Source organism: Leptodactylus fuscus, chromosome 1 (genome assembly GCF_031893055.1).
Source record: "Leptodactylus fuscus isolate aLepFus1 chromosome 1, aLepFus1.hap2, whole genome shotgun sequence".
NCBI lineage: Eukaryota > Metazoa > Chordata > Amphibia > Anura > Leptodactylidae > Leptodactylus > Leptodactylus fuscus.
Window position 1 is genome coordinate 141381542 of NC_134265.1, and position 27067 is coordinate 141408608.

At 41.0% G+C, this 27067-nt stretch overlaps 1 protein-coding gene and 1 non-coding gene across 2 annotated transcripts in view; one reads left to right on the top strand and one right to left on the bottom strand.

The window, feature by feature from the left end:
• Positions 1–330: 330 nt before the first annotated feature.
• On the bottom strand, positions 331–412 carry TRNAS-CGA (transfer RNA serine (anticodon CGA)). Its single transcript has one exon. It is a non-coding gene; the product is annotated as a tRNA-Ser (tRNA).
• An 8446-nt stretch (positions 413–8858) lies between these two features.
• HSD17B3 (hydroxysteroid 17-beta dehydrogenase 3) overlaps positions 8859–27067 on the top strand; it is a 60524-nt gene continuing 42315 nt past the window's right edge. Inside the window, exons 1-3 of the mRNA XM_075263426.1 lie at positions 8859–9012; positions 20654–20700; positions 25464–25539. Coding sequence (XP_075119527.1) covers positions 8859–9012; positions 20654–20700; positions 25464–25539 — 277 coding nt within the window. The remainder of the gene's footprint in view (positions 9013–20653; positions 20701–25463; positions 25540–27067) is intronic.

A 27067-nucleotide genomic window follows, 5' to 3' on the forward strand; every position in this document is an offset into this window, starting at 1 on the left:
TACCCCGCAGGGCACAACCTTTCAAGCCGCTACCTACCATCAGGGAGCGGTGTGTCGCAATCGAAGCAGGAAAGATGTTTCCTCTTGGAAGAGGTTTTCCTCCTACCATCCCCAGGAGGGGTAGTAGTGGATGACATATCCTACAGAGAGAGATAACAGACCATGCAACACTGTCACCATGACATCATACCAGCTTTTAAAAAAAAAGGGTAAATCTTACCAGGTCCTGTAGACCGGACAGAGAGGTGACTTGGCGCCCAACGTGCGACTCGAACCCACGACCTTGAGATTAAGAGTCTCATGCTCTACCGACTGAGCTAGCCGGGCTGGCGCTGTGAACAGGATCTGAACCTGTGCGGGGAGACCCCATTGGATTTCGAGTCCAAAACCTTAACCACTCGGCCATCACAGCCGGTTCCCAATAAAGTTTGCAAACTGGAAAAGAGTTCAAGATCAATGAATCGCACGCCTTCAGCAGATACTGCAGGAAGGTCTCTGACACCAGGCCAGCCAGCCTCTTAATTCTGGCCGGCTGGAAGTGGGCGGAGCCACAATCAAAGCAGGTGAGGCAACCTGCCCAGACAACTAACCCTGTAATCAGGAGTCTGCAAAGATATACATTCCCCCCCACCAAGAGGCCCTTAACACGGGCACTTACCCCCACATCTCCCCGTCTTTTCCGGCCTTTAATAAGGCCTGAATCTTCCCTGAGTGAGCGGCCGCCAGCGCCAGGCCGTTGCCATGGCGCTATGATACTTCCGGCGAAACCGGAAGTGCGCGCTTACAGCGGTCGGCGGGGAACAGGATACACAACAGTGTGGTTCCACCCGCCGGCAGTCCGCGCGGCCACCAGAGGCGGCATGCGGAGTCCCCGGACTCTCACCAAAATGTCAGGTAAGTCACAAGGAGCAGGGGAAGCGGAGGAGAGGGGGGGCAGGGGGGATAGAGGGGGGTAGCCACACATGGCTAACAAGCACCTTCTCCCCGCAGGGCACAGAAGGTGACAAGAAGAAAACAACCGCTCAGGAGGTGAGTGATCCTGCTGAGCTTCTCAAAGAGGACACAAGTCCTCCCACCTGTCCTCTGTCCACACAGGACAGAAAAAAACACGCAGAGGGGAGGTTCTTGTGCCCTCTTATAGGACCTGCCACGCATTTGATTGGCTAATTAAATATCCGCCTGTCCTACCAGCACACAGGGGCAGAAATACCCCACATTGTGCCGCTGTTGAGGACGACAGGGAAACAAAGTGCTCGATACTCAAACAAAGATAACATTTGCAAACCAGCATAAACTGGAGGTTGATAAGAGAGGGCAGAAGGCCCAGGAATAATGGGCAGGAGAACAACATTAACAAGTAACTGAGGGGGCAGACAATTAGACAAGGGGAAAACACAGTCAGGAAAACACATACTGGAGAAGGAAAAAGGGGGGAAATCAGAGGGAAGAGCAGCCAGCAGCCTCCCTCATGGTAGGGAAGAAAAAGGGATTAGAGGTAATCAGGAGAAAAAAGAGAATTCGGGAGAATTTGGTCGATTCCTGGAACACCACCCAAGGCCACCAGAGGGGACAGGGGAATTCTCTGCCACCAGGGTCTCCATTCTGATTATTAGGGCTACTTCACACAGGGGCAAGGAGGCGGATTGTGACAGCGGATTTCGCCTCAAAATCCGCCTCCATACCACTAGCGTTATTTTTTCTGCTAATGGCATGTTGCCCCTAGTGGCATCAGCCTGGAGGCAGCAATCTCTGGAGTCGGCCCATTCATTTCAGCCGACTCCGGAGGGGGAATCCACAACCGCGACGGTCGTGGCAGGCGCGTCACTCTCCGTGCCAAAATCCACCTCATCGCCCCTAGTGTGAACGAGCCCTTAGAAGAAGCTCCTGTAAAAATCCCACCACAGAGAGAGCAACAGTGGTCCACCAATGCCTGGGAATGACAGTTCTGGCAGCCGTGAAGAAGTGTCGCAGGAGATCTTTCTTTACCTCAGAAATCCTGCCAGGAATAACTGAGTGAAGGGCCAATTGGGGAGTCACCATGACAGACCACCACCTTAGCATACAGGGCAAACACGACATCCCAGAAGGGCCTAAGAACGTCGCATTCCCACCAATCAGTTTCCCCATTATGTCATGCTTACTTATGGTGTCCTGAGAACCGCACAGAAACACACATTAGGACTGTGATAAGGTTTAGACTTACCACAAATTAAGAGTCGCCTATTGTACATACATCCTATATACACAAACTTATAGAATGGCTGCAGTTGTGAAAGCCATGTTTATTGTCACTATTGCTGTTGTTTTGTTCTCCTTTTACAAATCTATCACACACTTCGCTGTCATTCATCTGAAACTTACCATTTTATATCCAGGACATTTGCACCTTTCAGTTGAAAGCCTCCTACCATGCATTTATCCCTTAGACCCCTGTTCTCCATACCTTTTTTTCCTGGTTGTCAGATACTGCCTGTATTATTTACCATACTGTCTATATGTGGTCTATAATAGGAACCATATATGGTCACTTCATGTAGAAACTTCTGATTGATCAGATGACCAATGACATATGTCATTATGTGATACAGTATTATGTAGGTACCTGAAGTGACTTCCATGCAGCTTTCAACATTACTGCAATATTATTATTGGTACATCAAGCCTAGCAGAACCAATTGTGGATCAAGGATTATAATCTAAGAAGGTGGTGGATAAAAATAGGTCTGTGTTTTCAGTATTGGACAAGTATACTTTACCACTACATGAAGATAATACCAGCATCAACATGCAGTAACCGGCAGCAGGTAGTCTTCAGCTTATTATCATGATACAAGACAAATAGGCTTAAATACATTTTGGGGTAACTTAAAGTGACCACTAGTTTCATGTTGCTATATAAAATAATATGTAGACTAAAAGTTGTCCATTTATATCAGCTTTATTTTTACATAGCATTTGAATTAAAAGTGCAGTAAATGTTAATATTTCCAAATAAGAGAATTTTATACATTTTATTTAATTAATTGAATTTATACAACAGTTGCACGTGTTTTAATTGTTATATGATGCCATTGTGCACACCAATTTACTTTTTATCTTTTATACACATAGCAATAGTAACTCAAATATTTGCTATGCATATCTTTATAGCAAGACATAAAAGCTTGTAATAAAACAATAAAGATGAAAGAATGATCTACACAGTCAAAGGCAGACTAAGGGCTCGTTCACATCTGCGTTGTGCACTCCGTAGTTCAGGTTTCCGTTTCCTGCATAAAACAGAGCAGGAGACGGAAACCTGCAGGAGGCTTTCTCACCCATTCATTTGAATGGGTGAGAAAGATGTCCGGCCGTGAGCGGCGGTGAGCGTTTTAGGCTCTCCGCCGCGAAACCGGGTTTTATAATCTGGACACAGAGTCGGACATGTAGTACTCTGTGTCCGGATTAAAAAATCCAGTTTCGCGGCGGAGAGCCTAAAACGCTCACCGCCGCTCACGGCCGGACCCGGTCTGTGCTTTCCGTCTTCTGGCATGCAGAAGACGGAAAGCTCAGAACGGACAGATGAACGCAGGTGTGAACCTAGCGTCAGTGTTTTCAGTAATGGGCAAGTATACTCCATGAATCACAGATGAGGACAAAAATGTTGAAATATAACTTTTATTAATACAAAAATAAAAATAAAACCCAAATAACGTCAACCAAAGAAAGAAACCAAAGGGAAGCCAGAGTTCCCAATAACTATCTGATATCACCTATATTGTTGGTGACATGGGGACCTGGATATAGGATACAATAGGCATCAAGACCCTAGCCCCTCAAATATGAAATGACCCTATAAGTATCCAACTAAGAAACAATATCCAAAGCACTAAAAAGTGCAATGAAAATGTGACTGTGTGGATAAAGGTGTTACACACTACTCCCTATCAATAATTAAGTAAATGATGATCAGAGGGTGTACCCAGCCGAGTAAGGGTAAATCTCAGCTACCAATTGACATAGGGTAATAAAAATTCTGCACCAATGCAGCTAAACAATCAGACCGCTATGAATGTGCAGCCATATAACAAAACATAAGTAAACCCTACATCCCTCTAATAAAACACCCCCAGAATACAATAAATAGTCTGTGGAGAGCAGTAATGTAATTGTAGGGACAGGTTATAGGGTAGTGGTGACTAATAACCGCTAACCTGCGCTCTCAAACACACTTCCCGGGTCCCTGATGGTGGGCCCCAATTCATAGTTTGTCGACCTATACTCCACAGCTACAGTATATAAAGACCAATTATACCAACATCAACATTCAGTAACAAAATAATGACCAAAAACCAGGTCTGTACAGATGGTCTTCAGCTTATTATAATACTACAAGAAAAAGTTTAAAGGGGTTATCCACATTTCAAATATCATCTGCAAATACACAGCAGTGCTAAATACTTACTTGTGCAGCCTTTTTCTTGGCTCTATTTTACATCCTGCTCCTTGTGTCATTGTTATTTACCTGTATTGAATCTGTGGATAAACTACATTTCCCATGATTCATCTGCCTGATCTCACTCTCTTTGTTTGCTGCTCATAAGGGGTAGGAGGGGGTCAGGATGAATCATGGGAATTGTAGTTTGTCCACAGATTCGCTGCATGTAAATAACTGATACAAGGAGCAGTAAGTGAAATAAAACCAAGCAAAGGCTGCACAAGAGAATAGCGAGTATTTAGCACTGATGTGGTGGTTGTATGTGCAGATCATTTTTGGAAGCTGGAAAACCCTTTTAGGCTAAGGCCCCACGGGCACGCTGCAGGAACAACAGTGGTGTGTCCGCACTGCAATTTTTTCCCCAAAGTGAGCATCGGATTCACATGAATCCCATCCACTTTACAAGTACTGTAAAAAGCCGCGATTTTTCCTACAGCGTTTCCGCCACAGCCAAATTGCAGCGGGGGTGAACGGAGGCTTGGAGGAACGCCCAGGATAAACAGACAGGCTCATTTACCTATCGTTTTTACCAGTATGTGATAAAAACGGTGTGTGTGTGTGGGGGGGGAGTCCTTTAAAAAAAAAAAAAAAGAATAGCAGCACCTGAATAGCCTTTTTAAAGGCTATTCAGGCATATGAATATCAAAAAACATGTTATTCAAATGATAGAGCCCCTTTAAAGGGGTTGCCCAGGAATTACAGTTTTCAGGAACACCCTTCTTCACAGCAGCATCTATAGCGCTGTACTGTGAGACTAGGGAAGAACGCCTCCCCCAGTACTAGTCTGTGGATGAGCACTATCAGGAGGGGAGGGGGTGTTCCTCCCCGGTCTCACAGTACAGCGCTATGGACGCTGCTGTGAAGAAGGGTGTTCCTGACTGACTGTCAGGAACGCCCTTCTGATGGTGAAGAGCTATGGTACTGGCACGATAGCTCTTCACCTGGGGCACAGATTGTGAAAGCCCCACTGTCGACTTTCCAGCGGTATATAAAACAGCATGTGCCCCAACTCATGAAAGGTCATCTTTAATAATAGTTTATGGGTGTGCAACTGTGGGGCATAATAAGTTGGGTGGGCAACTGTGGTTCATAATAGAGCTTGAAGGGTCCACTGTGGCCCCTGTAACCTCTATTATGCTCCACAGCGCCCCCCCCCCCCCCGTAACATCTATTATTCCCCACAGTCTATTGTACCACTGTGGGGCATAATATAGGCTGCTGGGGCTGCTGTGGGACATTATATATGGGGGTTGGGTGCGTGGAGAATTGAGGAGTCAAAGATGTTTGTGTTGCAAACTTTACAGAGTCAAGTCACAGCTGGAAGAAGTGGTCATGGCGGTCCAAAGGGAAGAGACGGGAAATGTGGGAAGACGTCTCCTGTGAGTATTAGGGCTAGTTCACATGTAAATTACGTGTCGCTTATTTTGTTCCGGAAAAAAAAACGCTTCCTAATTAGGAAGTGGTTTTTGGACCTTGCCGCGGTTTTTGGAGCGGTTTTTGTTAAAAACCGCTTCAAAAAACGCTAGGCGGTTTTCCCCTCCCCTAAAGTGAATGGTCGCAAAAAGAAGCCTCGCAGTTTTGGTCGCTTTTTTTTTGCAAAAAAAAAAAAGCTAGGTGTTTTCCGCCTCCCATTCACTTCTATTGCCTTTCCTCATGCGGAAAATGCCTGAAGAAAGGTCATGTCGCTTTTTTTTTTTTTTTTCATAGCAGACAAAAAAAAAAACTAGCAGACCATACATAGACCTACCACTGTATGTAGGCGGATTTTGAGGCGAAATCCGCCATCAAAATCAGCCTCCATAGCCCCATGTGAGCTAGCACTTACTGCACAAAATATTACTGCATTGTAGTTATTGTAATGTTACCGCCTGCACCCCCAACCCCCTTGCTGCCTGAGGCAGACGATCAAAAGATGAACAACCCCCCCCACGCCCGGGACTCAATACCAGGGATTGGGGGTGTCTTTTGATCCTCCGCCTCAGGCAGCGGAGAGGCTAGGTTCACCACTGTTGCGGGGGTGTACTCTTGTTTCCTCCCACACTCCATGACATACTGATAGGAAATTTAGATTGCGAGCCCTATATGTTGAGAATATCTGTAAAGCACTCTGGAATATGATGGTGCTATATAAGTAAGCTAAATAAATTTTAAAAAAATCTACTTTGATCAATGGCATTAGTGCTCTTGATTTGCCCTCAATAAAGCCATGCTGCTTTGGGTTTCCTTTCTTTTTACTTCTACAGATGTTACCAGCTTCTTCTCTGCTATAGTTCCTTTTTATGGATTGGTATTAGCCATTTTCCAGTCATCAGGATTATCACCTGTTAGGGGAGGACTGGTTAAAGGGATTCTATAATTAAAATAAGTGTGTTAGGGCTCGTTCACACGGGGCAAGAGGGGTGGATTTTGGCGCTGAATCCACGTCAGAATCCGCCCCCTCACAATAGAGGTCTATGTAGACTGCTAGCTTACTTTTTTCCGTGAACAGTATGTTCCCGCTTACGGAAAAAAGAAGCGAGCTGCTCTTTCTTCAGGTGGATCCCGCGGCTGATTCAGCCCCAGCATCCGCCTCACAGAAGCACCCTCTGGACTAGGTCCATTCATTTGGGCCTACTCCGGAGCGGGAATCGGCGACTGTCGGAAGCCGCGACAGTCATGGCAGGCACATTTTGGCCCTATTCTGACGTGGCATCCCGTGTCAATATCAGGACTAAAATACGCCATCCCGCGCCCCGTGTGAATTAACCCTTAAACTAATATCATGTAGGAATAGTCTTTATAAAGGATATTCATCACTTACCTTTATCTTGAAGGTCCGCGTCGCCGTTTGCTAATTGAGCTCAGACAGGGGGCGTTGCCTTCTGTGCTATGAGTGCAGCATTCCAGCATCACCTTTTTTCTGCTCCGTCCAGCATCCTCCTCCTCTTCACTCCTCTTCTTACAGGAGACTACCACAAAATGGCTGCTGAAGCAGCCGACTGCACATGTCCATCGGCCTTTTTGCGGTGGTCTTTTACATGAGACCACTGTGTCTTTGATAGGAAAATTACAAGCTGAATATATTGTCGCTATATAAAGACAATAATTAACATATATAATACAGTGGGATAGGAAAGGGGTGTACTGTACATATGGAGCAGTGCTGTGAGCTAAACTCTTATGCAGAGTTCAATTTTATTTAAACCTTTATTTTTATTTAATAAATATATCTCCAAGAATACCGTATACACTCGAGTATAAGCCGACCCGAATATAAGCCGAGGCCCCTAATTTTACCACAAAAAAACTGGGAAAACTTATTGACTCGAGTATAAGCCTGGGGGGGGGGGGAATGCAGCAGCTACTGGAAAATTTTAAAAATTAAAATGGTCGAAGTTTTTGGGTGCAGTAGTTGCTGGGTGCTGGGGAAGGGGGGGGGGTGTTTTGGTTGTCTGTCTGCCCCTTCCCTGAGCTTGAGGACTTTTTTTTCTTCCCCCACTTGGAATTCAGCCTGGCTGAATATAGGGTATCTGCAGTGCTCCTATTAACCCCTTCCCGACGGAACAGGAGCTCTGAAGATACCCTATATTCAGTAGACCGGGTACTTTTAGACACATGAATACCTAATGTGTATGTGTATCACAGTAATTTTCTGCTTTTGTATGTATTCTAGGGAAAGGAGTGATTTAGAACTTTTAATTTTTTTTAAATCTTTTTTTTTTTTTTTTTGCACTATTTTATGGGAGATTCTATACATTGATATTGTAGCTGGTCAGCAAAAAAAATAATTTTTTTTTTTTTTTTTTTGTTAATTTTTTTTTTTTTTTTTTGCTGACTCAAGTATGAGCTGAGGGGGCTTTTTTAGCACAAAAACTGGGCTGAAAAATTCGCCTTATACTCGAGTATATATGGTAAGCTTAAATACATTTTGGGGTAATATAGATCCACCAGTAGTTTTATGATGCTACACAAAATATTTGTGATGTTGTATCGCTGTAGAAGTTGTCCATTTACATTACCTTTTATTTTTACATAAAATTTTAAATTACACAATAAATAATAATATGCCCAAATTAAAAAATGTTATTCATGGAGCGTCCTTATCTTTATTGAATATATACAATTGCGCATGTTTCAATTGTTTTATGATGCCACTGTGCAAACCAATTTACATATTATTTTCTATACACATAGCAATAATAAGTCAAATATTTGCTATGCATGTCCTTATAGCAAGTCATGAAGCTTGTAATAAAACTCTAAATAGGAGGAGTGGAGAAACTATATAAACCATGACTCTTGGAATACATGTGATTTCAAACCTCTCCCTTCTCCTGCAAGTAACTAAGGAGCATGTAACTGAGTAAGCCAGTGCACTACATCTATCCAGGAATCTGTTGGCATGGAGCTAGTCGTTCAGCAGTTCTTTACTGTGCTGGGACTTATTTTATGCCTTCACCTTATACTGAAATGTTTTGGATTCTCAAAGTACCTGTTTCCACGTCTTTGGGGTTTATTGCCACCATCTTTTTTTCAAGCAATGGGAGAATGGGCAGGTAATGTTTTCCTTTTCTGAACTTGTGTCTTTTTAAATTATTTTTTGTTTTATTTTGTTCTAAAGATTCTAATTTTGTTTAGAAATTTAAAAATAATTCTCACATCTATTCTGTAGTATCTGTTTAACCATATTATATGTCTTGGGATAGAACTGTATATAGAGTATGTTGATCATTACATATACTATAGATACAATGTATGATGAGGTATATAATGTATATTTTATCTTATATTTATATTAGCTATATCTATATATACATATATACACACATTGCTAATTAACATGGGCTCTAACGTTTACATAAAACCCAATTAACTTAATTAATTACATATGAAATTAATAAACTTCCGTTCAGTTTGCATGACATAATAAATGTGCTTTTAGACAATATACAAAGCAATGTTAAAATAGTTCTTATTTTTGCATTCTTGGCTGCAAGGGGGATCCTTCACAAAAGTATACTGTAAATTATACTTTTTTTTAAGAATGGAAGTTGTATCTATCTGTATAGACATTCCACTGCATATGTTTGGGTTATGTGTTCGAAGCAATTTTGCATCAGTAACAACTTCTTTCAGATTGTAGCTTCCATGAAGCTAACTACTGGCAACCATAGACACTGCAGAAGAAATGTGGCCATTCTGGTGTAGTGTATGGATGGCATAGTCAGGCAGGGTACCTCTTTGTTTTGACTTATAGGGAGGCTCCTGAGTGTGCGACTTTATATACACACGTGGACAAAATTATTGGTACCCCTGGTTTAATGAAAGAAAACCCCACAATGGTCAAAAAAATAACTTGAATCTGAAAAAAATAATAATAAGTAAAAATTCCATGAAAATGAACAAATGAAAGTCAGACATTGCTTTTCGCGTCAACAGAATGTTTCTAAAAATAAAAATTTAGCTGTGTGTTTTGGGTCATTATCCTGTTACAAGACCCATGACTTGAGACTGAGACCAAGCAATCTGACACTGGGCAGCACATTTATCTGTAGAATCCTTTGATAGTCTTGAGATTTCACTGTACCCTGCACACATTCAAGACACCTTGTGCCAGATACAGTAAACCAGAACATAACAGAGCCTTTTCCATGTTTCAAGATATGCTTCATTTTTGGGTCTGTGAACATAGAGCTGATGTGCCTTGCCAAAAAGTAAAATTTTTGTTTCATCTGTCCATAAGACATTCTCCCAGAAGCTTTGTGGCTTGTCAACATGTAATTTGGTTATTATTACTTTTGTCAGATTCAAGTTATTTCCGTGGCCATTGTGGGTTTTTCTTTCATTAAACGATGGGTACCAACAATTTTATCCATGTGTGTATGACATCCACATTCCCCTATAGAGGTTGCTTTTTTAGGACTATCCATTTCAACAGATTTATATCACATACCGCGTTTGTAGTGATGACAATTTATAAATCTAGTATTCCAAAAAGTATAATCAATTTAATATTATGGATAGTATATAGATTTGTATGCATTTCGGATGTTTTGCTGTAATTGTATTGTAGTACAAGTAAAATGAATCAGGTACTAAAATGGAAACTATGGTCATGAGAAAAATATACTCTTTTTCTATGGTTTATGTATCAAGACAAAAAATGTGGTCCTTAGAGGGTGTTGGTAAAAGGAATCTCAGATGAACAATAACTTGTGAAAAGAATACAATATGTCATTACTAAACAAAAAATTTATCATCAGCAAGTGTGACAACCTCTATAAAAGCAGAAACTGGGTCAGTTTACTGGTTCTAAACATTCAAGTGAACACAATGCGAGGGAGGAACGATATCAGCAATGATCTTAAGGAAGCAATCGTTTCTGTCTAAGGCTTCTTAGGTCATTAACATTTAAAGTCCATAATTCTATAGTGAACAATCTCATTAACAAGTGGAGAACATTCAAAACAGTCGCCAGTCTTTCCAGGAGTGGCCATCCCAGCAAAATAACCACCAGATTGGGCCATATAATAATCACAAAAATTGCAAATAGCCCAAGAGTTACATCTCAGTAAGCATGTTATGTGTTAAAGTTCATGACAGTACAATTAAAAAAAGACTGACTAAGAACAGCTTATTTGGAAGGGTTGCCAAGAGAAAGCCTCTTTTTTTTCTATAAATAACATAGCAGCACAGGTTAAGTTTGCAAAGTTGCTTGTAGACGAATAAAAAGACTTCTGGAGCAACATCCTTTGGAAAGACAAGACCAAAGTAGAGATGTTTGGCTATAATATTCTGCTCCCCCTGAAAAAGAAAAGATTTGATGTGATGCAAAGGCCCAGTGAAAGTCCAGACCTCAACCCAATTGAAATGTTGTGTGGGACCTTAGAAGGTCATAAACAAATTTCTACAAACCTCAATGAACTCAAGCCACCCTGTTAAAAAGAGTGGGCCAAACTCTCCCCAAGAGCAATGTGAGAGACTAATAAAATCACACAGACAATGACTACTTCAGGTTATTGCTGAGGAAGCAGGTTCTACAAGTTATTGATTCATGGGGTGGACTTAGTTTTTACATATGACTTTTCCTTTTCGGCTCCATCTGAAAGTAATGAAATTGTGGAATGTTGTGTGTTGTTGTTACCCTTAGGCTGTACTTACCTATTTTAAAATCTTCCAAGGAGGGAGAGGGAGGTAATTTTTTTTCTCATAACTGTATGCTTTGTAGCATATTCACTGATGTCCTTATAAGCCCTTTTTCTTGGGCAAGCTCTTAGCAACTAGGCACTTTAGTCTTTTGAAACATTTCTCTATCTGAAACAAGTAAAGAAGAACACTTGTTCCTTTCAATAGTAAAGAGGTTCAGGATTTTTTCTGTGGCGGGGTCACAGCCCTTGACTATTTTTTCTGTTTCACACATGTTCACTTCTTTTTTTTTTTTTTTTTTTTTTTTTTTATAACGCATTGGCTGACTAGCAGTAATGCTGTATATGACAACAACATAAGGCCTATTCAGCATTTTTGTAACACAAAAATGTGCTTGCCAATAACCAGCTAATAGCAAATAGAACAACAGAGAGACTGGTCTGGCCTCCTGCAAGACTAGAGATTTACTATTGTAAATCATATGGATATATTAAAGTGCTGTACAGAGTGTCTCTACTCATATTAGCTTTTCTCCCCACTGGAGCTCACACTTTACTTATTTTATACACATGTCCACTAGGGACAATTTCTAAAGAACTCTAATTAACCTATTAGTATCATTTTGGAGTTTGATAGGAAATCCATGGAAACGTGGTGAATATAAAACCTCCAAGTAGATACTGTCTCGGGTTGAAATCCCTTAAGGGTCCCTTATGGCATAAAAAAAGACTTGGTGTGGAAATTTCTGAGATGGAGAAAGAATGCTCTTCTACATTCTGAGAAAAGCTACAAAAGTACAAAGCGACCATAGTTTAAAAGAGAAAAGAAAAAAAAGCAAAACCACAGAATTAAGATTCCATATAGAGAGAGTCCTCCACACAGTACACTGATGAGCAAAAGGGTAACAATGTTTAGAACTTTTGACTTTCAGCCTTCATATCTCACCATTCACTACAGCTTTGATCTTGACACTACCATCATTTTATAGCCATTATCTTGGCTATCTCATACATAAATTTGACTTGCAACTATTTAGCATAAGATTAGTTAAGCAGATTCTTGTTATATAACTGCAGTGTTACTTTTGTGCCACTAAAAATCTAAATCTTAATTTTTATTATTTTGTTATTTCTTCACTGATATCTGATCCCATGCCTCTCACTCCCAATTTTAGTGCATACTGGTGTACTCACTTGGGTACGACTACAGCTTTATCTTTGACTTCACCCACAAGTGTTCAATTGCGTTGAAGTCTGGGGATTGTGGGGGACCAATCCAACACCTCTACTTCATTGTCATTGAACCACTTTTAAACTCAGTGTATGCTTCAGGTCATTATCCTGTTGAAACACTTATTGTCCTTTTCATACCCATAGTACTTGAATATACAAAGTAACTTGTCTTGTAGGACACTCACATACAGTATATCTCAACACTGAGATCACCATCGATTCTGGTCAAGTATCCAACACCTTTGCCTATGAAACAACTCCATATCATCAGGCTTCCTCCAACAAACTTGACAGTTCCTTCAATTTGTTGATCCATTAGCCCCCTTTTCTCTTGTTTCTTCAAGACCTATTTGTACCATTTGAGTCCAGTCTATTTAATTTTGTCTCATTGCTCCAAATCACCCATTTCCAATGTTGTACTGTCCACTTTTCATACTTTTTTACAAACTCAAGACGCTTTTTATGATGATATTGAAGTTGAAGCTTCTTCACCTTTTTTCAGGCAGCCATTCCAGACTTGTGTCACATGCGTGTCTGACATAGATGTCTGTGATCTCTCTATTACGAAGCATACGAGTCACCTCCATTGCCATGTTTTTCGCACCAGAACTGATAGGCCTTGTGATGAGCTGACTTGTTGACTCGGATATTTTGCCTGGGCGTCCACCTATTGGCTTTTGAATAGATAGATGGACTTCATTTCGTATTCTTCCAATTGTCATGACACTCACATGATGCAGTTCTTGGCTGAGAGAGCGCTATTGATGAGCTGGATGATGGTGTTTTTCTTTTAACAAGTTGTTATTTGTAGTATATAAGAAGAAAAAGATTTTTCCACCACTAGGAGCAAAACAGTAACAATGCAGTTACATGACTGCAAAACTAGGGCAACACAGTGGCTCAGTGTCTAGTAGTCTGTGTGCCTCTTGGCTGCACATGCGATATGGTTACCAATGAGATCTCTGTCAATTGTTTTTTTATGAAAACCCAATTCAGAACATATGCAGTGAAGCTATCACCATAATAATTTGAGTTCTGATTGTAGTGATGGTCACAGAATATACAAAGGGTTGGCCAGGATTAGAAAAGTTAGGTTTTTTTCCTAGAAACGGTGCCATTCTTGTCCATGACATACACTTCAGTTCAACCCCATTCACCTGACTATAAATAAAGCTCAATACCAGATATTGCCCATAGACAAAACTGGCAGCATTTCTTAAAGGGGTTGTCCCATGAAAAGCATCCTATCTATACTGCAAGTTTATGTGGATTTAAGACTTTTCCTAAATACATTGCTTTATCAAAACTGGTTTGTTTGGCCGCTATCTTAATTTATTCACTTCATTGTTGACACTGCATTTCTATGGAAACGGGGCTTATCTGCTCATTTCCCAAGTGATGTAGCTGCCTGCTCTCAGGGGGTGAGGGAGGGGCTGAGCTCCTTAGATAGGGGAGTAGGGAGGTGAGAGCTCCAGGATTACTGTGCTGTCTATTTTCAGCTTTTCCACTTATCAGCCAGTTTAATTGAATTTGGCTGATAAGGGCTGAGATAAGGAGTCCTTTACCTCTGTATGTAATGCAAGCTGACTCAAATCCAGATCTGCTACATCAGTTTCCATATCAGCTTTATATTGTGGTAATGCATTTACAACCAGTCCCTCATTACTGTCTGCAAACATAGCAGATAGCAGAGCAAGGGAAACCTTGCCCACTAATGTGCTGAGAAATCCAGGAAGTGAAGAGAGCACAGAGCCCTGCAGGCTGCAGAACAAGAGTTATGGGAATACCCCTTTAATAAAACTGAACTTTTTTTTCTAGTCCTAGACAACAAGTCCATTAGTGCATACACTCCACAGGTATATGAGCAGTTTATAGCTGAAGCATTGTCTTGCATGTCACAGAACATAATCTGTGCCTGATTAATCAGTATTGCATCACAAGTTGATATACACTTGTTAATTAAACTTAAGACATCTTGAACTGCTTTAGAATTGCATCACATTTAATATGTCTTTCTAGTTCTCTGATCAAATCAGAGACTAACATTTAATTTCTTATGGCAATAATTATAATTTTTCTCTAGGCGTCTTCCCATTCAGATTGTCACAGCTTTTATATTTATAGACTGTCGCAATCACATATGCTATTTTATATGGAACAATTATTACTATTCCAATTTACTATTTTCAATTATTTTATTACAATAGTTTTTATGATTTAAGCTATAAAGGGTTTACAAAAGTTTTCTGGAAAGAAAACTGAAAAAAAAAAAAAAATAACTGGAAATGCCCTAAGTCGCACTAAATAATCTCTGCTTCCAATTTTCTTTGCTTCTCACACATGAAACCACATATGGTTTGAAGGCCTCTTTTATGTGGTTCTTGACACAACTTAATGTCACCCAAATGTCCAGAATTTGCAGCCCGTATTCCTGGCATGGCCCAGAATGTAACTCTTCTGCCCTAATAGAAGGTATTAATCAGTGACTGCTTCTGCCCAACAGACTTGAGGGAAAACGTGATAAATATTTCCCATTTCTTTTGTAGCCATTCTTGGCTTTGGCTCAAAAAAATACAGCAAAATCTGCAAGAAAATGCTCCCAGTGAAGCACACAGGGGTTAATGTGAGGGACATGATGGTGTTAACTGCTATTAATATGAGACATATGGAGTTACTAAAACTAAATTAATAACCCAAATACCTGACATTAATAGGCAGAGTAACTCCAGCATCTACCTGGTATTTTCTTTTTTTACTTTCACTTTTGCTCGCAGCTCCCCTCTCCTGTGTGCAGGATACAGACAGCAGCTTGCAGGGTCCTTGTGCTGTATAATGTTAGCTCCGCCTCCTGGGCTCTCCTCTCATTGGTTGACACAGGGCAAGCACAGAAGGGGGAGGTCCTGAGAGCAGTGAAGGGATGCTGCCTTATAACTCCTGCAGGTCTTGTCGTGCCAGCGAGATATGCCAAGTGTGGCATGCATGCCAGGGGTTGCCGACCCCTGCCATAGACTATAACGGGGTCTGTGTGTTTTCTGTGCGATGTCTGCACTGAACATCTGGAAAGGAAAGTACTTTATGAACTACTTTTCTCTCCGCATGACTCATGCGGACACCGTACGGAAAACACGCAGACTCCATTATAGTCTATGAGGTCCATGTGCTTTCATAAGCTTACCACTTGTCAATGCGTTCGGTATTCCATTCGGGGGGGTCCCAATACGGACTCCCCAAACGGAATACCGAACACAGATGTGAACTGGGCCTAAGGATGCAATGCATATAATACCGCAAAGAACAATGTACAAAAACATGCAGCATTTATGGTGTAAACCGTATTAATTGCCTGACAATATTAGGGGGTGTTCACACTAGCACCACTGTCTGCCTTTTGTGATTCCACCGAAAATCCAGGAAAAACTGCTTGGGGACAGCTTGCCGGTGGTCAATTTAAAAACCCATTCATTTCAATGGGTTTTTAAAGCAAACCGATGATGTCCGTATGCAGCCTCTCCATCGTGAAACTGTTTTTTTTTGCACGGACACAAAGTCGGACATGCGGAACTTTGTGTCCATGTAAAAAAAAAAAAAAACGGTTGCATGGCGGAGAGGCTGACTGCTGGCAAGCCTTCCCCAAGTAGTTCTTCCAGGGATTATGGTGGACAGCTCAAGGTGCAAGATGAACGCCACACACCACGCTAGACCACAAGTCCCTATAAGGAATGACTTTCAGCTTGGCACAAAATAAACAATCACTAAATGGCTTTGTTACAGGTTTAGCACTTGTATTAGTTTAGACTGTATTAGGGCAATGTTAAGCTATAGGAGACTATTTATGTAAGAACAATTTGTTACATTCAAAGTTTAGAGGCTTCAACTTACACACAGGCGCTCATTCACACTATGACCTTTGCTAACTCTCAGAATGGCAGTACAAGATAAACAATAGAGATAAGCGAGTAGTACTCGATTGAGTAGGTATTCGATCAAATACTACAGTATTCGAAATACTCGTACTCAATCGAGTACCACTCACTGTTCGAATGTAAAAGTTCGATGCAGAACCAGCAATGATTGGCCGAATGCTATACAGTCGGCCAATCAACGCTGGTTCTTCTCTTACCTTTAGAAGTCTTCACCATGCAGCTTCCTCGCGGCGTCTTCCGGCTCTTCATTCACTCTGCCAGGCATCGGGCCTGGGCAGAGCCGACTGCACATGTCCGTTTGTAGTGCGTGCATGCGCAGTCGGTTCTGCGCCGGCCCGATGCCTGGCAGAGTGAATGAAGAGCTGGAAGACGCTGCGGGGACGCTGCAAGGAGAAGACTGCTCGGAGGATCCAGCACGACCCTCACTCATGGACTTGGTAAGTATAATTTGATTGAACGTTGCCTACCCCTGGAACGAGCATTTTCCGCCCATAGACTATAATAGGGTTCGATATTCGATTCGAGTAGTCGAATATTGAGGGGCTACTCAAAACGAATATTGAATCTCGAACATTTTACTGTTCGCTCATCTCTAATAAACAATTAACACTTTTCACAAGCACCCATCACTGGCCAGGAGGGATTTTTAGAAAACCTAAGTTCAGGAAAGAGGGGAAAAAATGTAATTTTAGGCCCAGTTCACACCTCCATTCGGGTTTTCGTTCGGGGGGTCCCCAAGCATTAACCAATACGCATCAAAAAGCGGTTACCTAAGGAAACCAAATGGACCCTATAGACTATAATGGGGTCTATGTTGTTTCTGCTCAGTTTCTGCACGAATCATGCGGAGACAAAAGTGCTGCTCGTGCGGAAATTAAGTGGAAACCACACAGACCTCACTATAGTCTATAGGGTCCGTGTGGTTTCCTTAGGTAACAGCAGTCTCCTCTTCCTTCTGCCCAGCTCCCCCCACTTCCTTCCTCTGTCTCCTAGCTGATGGGTCAGGTGATTCAGTCCTCTGCTAGTTTAGTAAAGTAAACATTTTGCAAAAATACAGTTCTTTTCCTTTATAGAATGTTTATGGCAGGATTTCACTCACAGATGGATTGCTGTAATAGTTTCTGTACCCAAGATTGCAATTTTCACCCTCCCAGGAAAACTTGCTATAGTCTGGCAGGTTAACAGTGGGGGTTACATATATTTAGTGATATTTTTCTTTTTTAAGTTAGAAATTTCCCTTGGACTTACTGTTAATAATGATGGCGCCATTTACCATTAGAGACGATAGAAGCATCAGTAATACAATATAATAAACAACTACATATGCCACTACATATGCTAAAACTTCAGTACCACTAGCAAACAGCTGATTTGCTGGATAAGGTGGCTGTCAGTAGCTTATTCACCTTGCAGCAGCCACTTAGGAAAAACATGTATTAGGCAGTAGCGAAAGACAGCAAAAAATGATGCTACGGAAAAAACAGCGGAAATGTTTTACATTTTGTCTTTGCTGCATTTTTCTCAGCGATCTTTCTGCCATTATTATACCTATAGGGAAGGCACCAGCATTTACTGTAATTGACATGTATAAATGACAGAAAGCGTTTTTGAAAATGCAGATTGTCTGTCAGCAGATTTTTTTGCAATGTGAACCAGAATCCCATACATTTTCCAGGTAGTGTAAGGCTAAGGCCCCACGGTTCTTTCTGCAGCGCTTTTATGAGACATTTCACAGAGTTTATCTCTGCGGACTTTCTCTTAACATTATATCTATGGGAAAGCTGCTGGCGTTTCCGTAGATATAATTGACATGCTACGATTTGCAAAGCCGCAACGGCTTTGCAAATCGCAGCGTGTCCACGCTGCGATCTTTTCCGCAAAGTGGGCATGGGATTCACATGAATCCCATCCACTTTGCCTGCACTGTACAACGCTGCGATTTTTCCCGCAGTGTCTTCACTGCGGGCAAATTGCGGCGTTTACGTCCCGTGGGGCCCCGGCCTAAAACAGCATTTTTTTCCTCAGTGTTTCTGCAGCAGCAAAAACGCTGCGTTTTTGCAACATGGGACTTCAGCCTAACTATTACCTGCAGAAAAGAAAATGAAGTGGTTCCCTTGTAGTTTATGGATGTTTTCGGTCTGTCAGAAGGAGAGCTGCTATTTGTTGATGGATTTGCACTTGTGCTCAATATGATGGGCTCTGAGCAAATTTCTAATTTGGGGGCAGCAGGAGGGGGACATTAAACTGGGGGCAAATAGAGGCAGACATGTCCCCCTCCAGCTTTCTCCCATGGTTTAATATGCTCCTCCAGCTGTCCCAGTTTAATGTCCCCCTCCATCTGCCCCACCAGTTTAATGTCACCATCTATCTGCCTCCTAGTTTAATGTCCCCCCTCCATCTACCTTCAGTTTAACTGCCCCCTACATCTGCCCACAGTTCCCTCCTCTTACTCACACATACTGTCTCTTCTCTCCTTATCTTCCTTCAGTCTCCATTCCCGGCAGCTTGCTCTTTCTGTGTAACAGAAACCACACTGTCCCGTGTGGCTCTGCCCACTAACGAGTGTTAGCCTATCCTAGTGAGCTAAAGGACCTGTGATGACGTCATCACAGGTCCTTTAGCGGACTTCCCATTCAGCATCTACTTTTATCCCACAAGCTATGTGGGCCGAAAAGAACCAGTCAGAGGGCCGGATGTGGCCTGTGGACCGTACATTGCCCAGGTCTGCCTTAGAGACTGGGGAAGGATTGAGGGGCCAGAGCGCTGCTTCCAATCAGGTGACCTGGGGGTTCTGATGGGTCCATCATTATCATTCACTGGATCAGGTAAAAGTATTAATCCTTTCTTTATATGACTTGCCTCAGTGAATAAACCCAGTGCCAGGAACAATTTAAACAAAACACCTAAAGGCCGGGAACACAGGATGCCCAGGATTTGTGGCTGAAGGCAGAGACTAAAACCAGCCATTTTTAGCTGCTGACTGATCCACTGCAGGATGCCCATTGTATTTCAGGCTGGGTTCACACCAGCAATTGAACTCCGTTCGATGGAAACCCAACGGACTCCATTATCGTCTTTGTGATCTGTGAGTTTTGACCGGTACCTCTCTTTTAAGTGGATTAGGTTTCCGTTCGGGGGGTCCCTAAGCGGACCCCCCAAACAGAAATGGGAATGCAGGTGTGAACCTAGCCTCACAGTGGACCAACTCATGTGGTCTTAGCCTTTATGTTTTGTTTTTTTCCCCATGGTATTAATACTGACATTTAAAACTATTGTATTTCCTGGCAATGGTATGGTTTGTTACAAAGCATTATACAATATATTTTGACTATTGTAGTACAAGCAATCCAAAGGGGAACATCTTGTATCAATGCTCACAGAGGATTCTAATGTTGTCTGGTTTGCACATGTTGTTGATTTATTGTGGATCTTAAAACTATTGATACTGACAAGGTCTCTGTATAATGTCACCCTACTGTTAGTATTTCCTTCATTCTAAAATAGCGCATAAATAACTGCCGTGTTATGATTTATAGATGTAATTTGTTTCTTTTTCAATGTACTTCTCAGTGAACCATGTTCCGCTCAAGATTAATACATCCAGATATATTTCAACTTGAGAGGAAGTATATGACAGCCTGGATAATAACACACATCACAATGTGTGCTACATACATATTTACTTTACAGACAAGGGTTTTGTTACACGACTTTGTATGTATTGTTCATTGAAGCATTTGCATTGTTTGTAGTGTTATTAATGGTATTGAACATACTTCCATTGTACAAAATAATACAAGTTAAAGTAAAATATATGTAGCTAAACTTTTACCAGATCATTCTCTATGTCAATGCAATGAAGTGTAATGAATTAGTGTATCTGGTTTCTCTTCTAGTTGTGACTGGAGCTGGAGATGGAATCGGTAAAGCATATTCAATTGAGGTACGAGGACTTTGTGTTAACTTCAGATTCATGAATTAGGTTCTTTATTTCCAAATAGTTGTGGAATCTAATTGGGTCAAGTCAGAGTTTTATCTTTCCTTGCTGTTTTACAATAGGTGCACTGCAGAGACATTTGGAAATACTTGAAAACATTTTATTAGCTTTTTAAGAAATAATACAAGTTACAAATATGTATATTATGTATAAATATCTATCTACAGTATATGAAAAGTAATATTCCTTATTTATATTCTCAGCACTGATTGGCAAAAATAATATACCCAAAACTCAAGATGGCATAAAAGTATTTTCCCATATGCCCTATAAAAAGGCACTCAAATGCAACTTTTGGGTAGTGTATCTCTTGGTGAGAGATCATTGTCTGCTAGACATGTCTTCAGATGATAGGAGGGCACACACAGATGGTGAACAGGCATCAGATATTCCAGACAGTCCACCAGTAGAGAGGATCATTAAGTCTGCTAACCAGAATGAGTACTTCCATAATTTTTATGTCCACCATACAGACATACCTTCACTACACACCCCTGTCTCTGCCTAGACCTTTTGAAGTTAAGTATTCCCTAGTGAGAAAATGTCCCACCTGAGTACCTTCAAAGTAGTGATCACTTTAATAAAAATATTAATAAAACAAGATCTAATTTTGACCCTTCGTTAACAATAGTTAACCCATAGTTTACCCACATATAATCAAATGATCCCACATATACTAATATGGCCCCCACATATAATATAATGGCCCCCATGGTTAGTGATGCTTAAGGAGCAAGTGGTAAATGGAAAGCTGCATTCATTACTTACCACCATGGGTTCACCATGCTGTTCAAAAAGCCCTGCCCTCCCCCATTCATGCCAAAGATTCCTGTTACAGAAAAAATACTGTAGTGGCCCCCAGACAGTTTAATATCCCATAGCGACCCTCCATGCAGTATATTGCCTCATAGCAACCCTTCATGCAGTATAATGTCCTACAGTGGCTCCCACTTAATTTTTTAAATCAATCATCCACGCATTATAAGGCCCCACAGGAGCCCTCCATGCAGTGTAATGTCTCATAATGACCCCCATGCAGTATAACATCCCATGATGGCTCCTATACAGTATAATGTTCTGTAATGGCCTTCTATTGTATAATGTCCCATAGTGGCCCTCCACACAATATAATGAGTGGGCCCTACATTACTAAAATACATACTTACATAGGAATTTTCTAACAGTTTTGGGTTTGACAAAACGCACATTTTATGGGGGTACCGTAGGTTGAGATCTACTGGCCTAGACAATTTTCCAGTGCTTACAAGAAGGAAATCTGATGTCACAGCACCCATTACATGCCCTACCGTTGAAAGCCATCCAGTGTCGCCTTGTTTATGGTGTCATGAACATGACATTTTCTGTTTTGTATCCTATTATGGTAGAAATCAAGTATGGAGGCTTTGTGGTGAGCACTTTACTCCTGCCTTTGCTGTGAAGCAACACCCCTACTGCTGATGTGATGATCTGGGGAACCAACCCCTCTCTCTATATATATATCTATATTTACAGTAGTGTTCAAAAAAGTAGCAGTCCAACATCAATAATCTGATAAATCAATGGTTTGGGAAGAAGTGACATTTCTAGATAGGAAATGACTTACTTGTAAGTGTAGTAGGACAAAGCCAAAAATACAGACATGCCGCTTATTCTGAGTAGCGCATTCATTTATTGAAAGGTGCTTGTTCAGAATAACAGCAGTGAAGAATTACATTGGTGAAGTCAATTTTGGCCGTTATAATAACCTTTCCCGCCGGTGCCATTTTTAATTTTTTTATTTTGACTTCCCACCTTCCAAGCTCCATAACTTTTTTATGTTTCTATTCACATAGTCACATGAGGGCTTAATGCTTGCGGGACAAATTGTTTTTCATAATGGTACCAAATATTATTCTGCACAATGTACTGGGAAACTGGAAAAAATTCAGAATTGGATGGAACTGAAAAAAAGTGCATTTATGCGACTTTCTTATGGGCTTCGTTTTTATGGCGTTCACTGTGCAGCCAAAATGAGATATCACCTTTATTCTATGTTTTGGTCCAATTTCAGAACTTACAAATTTATATAGTTTTATTTAAAGTACATTTTAACCGCATAAAAAAAATCCAAAAGTTTGCAAAAAAAAAGTTTTTCTTAAAGTTGTTATATTCTGACACCCATTACTTTTTTACAGTTCTGTGTAGGGCAGGGGTGGGCAATTAATTTTCCCATGGGGCCGCATAAAAAATTGAAACTATGCTAGAGGGCCGCACCACGGCAAATTTAGCTCCACCCACTTCTACGTTGACTCCGCCCATTCCCAATCATCTTTCCATGTGCCCCCACAAAGTATAATCCTCCTACAGTCACCCGTACATTATATGCCCCCACATTATAATGTTCCCTTCCAACTGCCCCACAGTATTAAGTCCCTCTGCTGGTGCCCCAGTTTAAACTGGTGGAAACTAGAAGGGACGTGAAGCTGGGGCAGCTGGAGGGGGACATTAACAGTGGGGGTAGTTGGAGGGGGGCAATAAATTGACAGCTGGAGCGGGACATTAACAGTGGGGGTAGTTGGAGGGGGACATTAAATTGATAGCTGGAGAGGGATATGAAACTGGGGGCAACTAGAGGGGGACATTAAAATCGGGAAGCTGGAAGCAGACATTAAACCGTAGGGGTAGCTGGAGGATGACATTAAACTGGGGGCAACTAGAGGCAGACAGGTCCCCCTCCACCTACCTCCAGACAGACAGACACATATAGATACACACATACAGACACAGACCGACAGACACATATAGACACACACACATACAGACAGACACATATATACACACACACACATACATATATACACACACACACACAGACAGACACATATATATATATATACACACACACACACACACATACAGACAGACACATATAGACTCAGACACAGACAGACAAATATAGAGACACACACTCTCCACCCTGCAATTCACATTCCCCAGTACCTTATGACACACACCACATGTCTCCATCTTCCTGCACTGTCCTGCCGGCACTAAGACACCCCCCCTAGACACGCCTCCCTAGTCAAGCTGTGCGGGCCGGTCTGAATCAGTCAGAGGGCCGGATATGCTGTGCTTTGCCCAGGTCTGGTGTAGGGGGATACATAAGGTATATTTTTTGTGGGACCATGTGTACTTTTTAGTTATACCATTTTGGGAAGTGTCTATTGCTTTCATCACTTTTTATTCATATATATATATATATATATATATATATATATATATATTTTTTTTTAATGTAGAGTGTGAGCCCCACATAGAGCTCTCAATGTACATTTTTCCCTATCAGTATGTCTTTGGAATATGGGATGGATATCCATGCAAACACGGGGAGAACATACAAACGCCTTGCAGATGATTTTTTTTTTGCCCTTGGCGGAATTTGAACACCAGGACCCAGCGCTGCAGGGCTACAGTGCTAACCACTGAGCCACCATGTGGCCCCACTTTTTATTCATATTTTTATCATATGTGAAGTAGTAAAAAAAACAGCGGTTCGGAACTTTTGATATTTTATCCCACTATGGTATTCACCATACTGGACACACATTTTTATAGGTTTGTAGACCTGGCAGGCATTCCAGGGAGCCTTCAATAGGCTCCCATCTTTCATGACAAAGGGAAGCGGCCCCACATCTTGCTCCTGGTGCCTGTGATCCATGGCAAAGTAGCAGCACCCATATGCTGCCTGCAAAATGGCGCTTCGGTCAGCTTTGACTGAGGTGCCCGAAAGGTTAATTCTTGTGATCAGTACGGCAACTGATGGCGGTCATTAGTGCTGCATCTCTGCTTTATAATACAACAAAAACAAGGTGGCTGTGGCAGCTGCTCAGCTCCTGAGCGACCTCCATACTTAAATACCCGACATCTGCCGTACTGTTACAGTCCATTTTCCCAGTCTTTTAGTGGGCACATGTTGTTTATAGTTCCCACTAAAAGACTGGGAAAATGGACTGTTCCACACATTTTTCTGATGATATATGGACTTTGAATGTGGAATTTCAGAACTAGTTCAGGACCCCTGAATAATAACTAACAATATGTAGAGGACTCATTCCATGAAATGGAAAGCAGATTATGTTGGTTGAATGCCAGGAATGAAAAAGAAATATATTAAATCGAAATATGTAAATGTATAATAGTTTATTGTTCTTTATTCTACAGTTAAGAAGTACATATGACACTCTCTAAGAGTAGACACTTTATTATATTGTTGTTATTGTTAAAATGTTGCTATTATTATATGGATTAAATATTATAAATACTGTTAAATAGTTGCCATGTGTTATTGTAATATATACATTTGGGTATGTGTAAAACCTTTGATCATTGCTCTGAGCACCACCTGAAGCAGTGGTAGTGAACTTATCACATTATGAGCTCATCAGATGCACCTTATATACAGTACCCTATGTCCTCTATGTCAGATGCACATTATCTACAGTATCCAATGTCTCCATTTTTCAATAGAGAGGTGGCTGTCTATGCAAATGTACTCTCCATGGCAATGGGAGCAAGATTGACAATACATGGCTACCTCTCCACTGCAAACTAAGCTGTTTAGGGGGCTAGCGGCAACAGTTTAAGAACCTTATAACTATATGAAGCTGTGAGCTACCTATAACTGACCTAGAATATTAACACAACTCCACTTAAAACTTTTTCTTTTGTAGCTGGCAAATCGTGGCATGAATATTGTAATGATCAGCCGAACCCTTGAGAAAATGCAGACGGTTGCTTTGGAAATCGGTATCTTTCACTTATTTTGCATTTGCATTTTATGAACACACCCATAATAATTGTTTTTAGCCCGAATAGATAAAAAAAAAGAAAAAGAAATAAAAATGTAAACTATCATAGTGAATATTTTGTATAGTATGGACCTGCTACCTAGCCCTTGACTTGGATTAGAACCCCCTTAGCTCTGCCAGCAAGATAAGTAGTGATGGGTACTGATGGGGGAAGAGATACAAATGGCTACCAACACATGTATTGATCAGGTGTGTACGAGTCTCTGTGTGACGCTCTAGCAGCATTAGAACAGCCGTTCAACCAATCGACAGTGGTAGGTGGACACTTTACGGTGCTGATGTCAAATGTAAAGCACCATGGAATTAATGGTGCTATATAAATAAATAATAATAATAATAATATACAGTATATAAAGTTCTATGGGCTTGAACACGCGTTATTACAGTAATGGTGGAGATAGGGATTGGCCTGTGTTTCATCTCACTGTATCATACAGAGCACTCAGTTCTGAAAAGCTTACAATTACAAAAATGAGTTAGGAATGGGAGAATGTAGTCAGATTTAAGCAATTACAGTCAGATTAATTATATAAATTATAGATAGGAGTGATGTACATATCTGTGCTGCTGTATACAGAGTGTTTTTGTATGTTTACATATGTTTTACTGACAGTCAGTTCCTGCTAGTGAAAAATCATTTGTTAGGCCTGGTGCCCCAAGTGGCGTAAATGCTGCAGTTTGCTCGCGGCATAAATGTCATGGAAAATAATGTAGTAAAAAACATGCTGAGGATTTGCAGCGATTTCCAAAACTGTTTTGGAAATCATAGCATGTCAACTATACCTACAGAAACTCTGGCAGTCTCCCTATAGGTATAATTGAAGCAGAAAGTCAGCAGAGGAAAATTTTGCCAACTTTCTGTCCAAAGAGCTGCAGGAAGAGCCACAATGCGTCGCGGCTGTGGTTTTTTCCTGCAGAACTTACTTGCTGCAGGATTCCACATGGGGCCTTAACCTTAAAGATTTATCAGCAAGATTTTTTCATTAAATACATACAAACTGCTGTTCTAGCAGCAAATTGGCTATACAAATCTTAAAAAAAATCCTGAAAGAAAAAATTATCGTTATTTAATGGGTTTTTTGGCACTGGTCACTCAATACACAGCGTGATGAAGTGTAAATCTGATAATATAATTGTTTGTTAAGAGTTTTTTTTTGTTGCTGCTCATATATACAATCTTGCAGCCTGCGCTAATCAAAAAATTTAAAAATCTGGTCTTTTTCTTGAAGTACTTGTTTGTGAAAAAATAAAAAACAACAAAAACAAAAATAGATATACACAGTGTCAGAATTGTTGTCAATCAGCATCACTATTATAATTAAGCAGTGTGAAATAGAAAAATGACTGGAAAAAAACAGGGCAGAGGAGAGGCAAAAGGGGGGGGGGGGCAAGGAAACAATCATGCAAGTACTAACAATAAGAGTTTGGTTGGCAACACCAATACTACTTCTGTTTTATTGGCATCA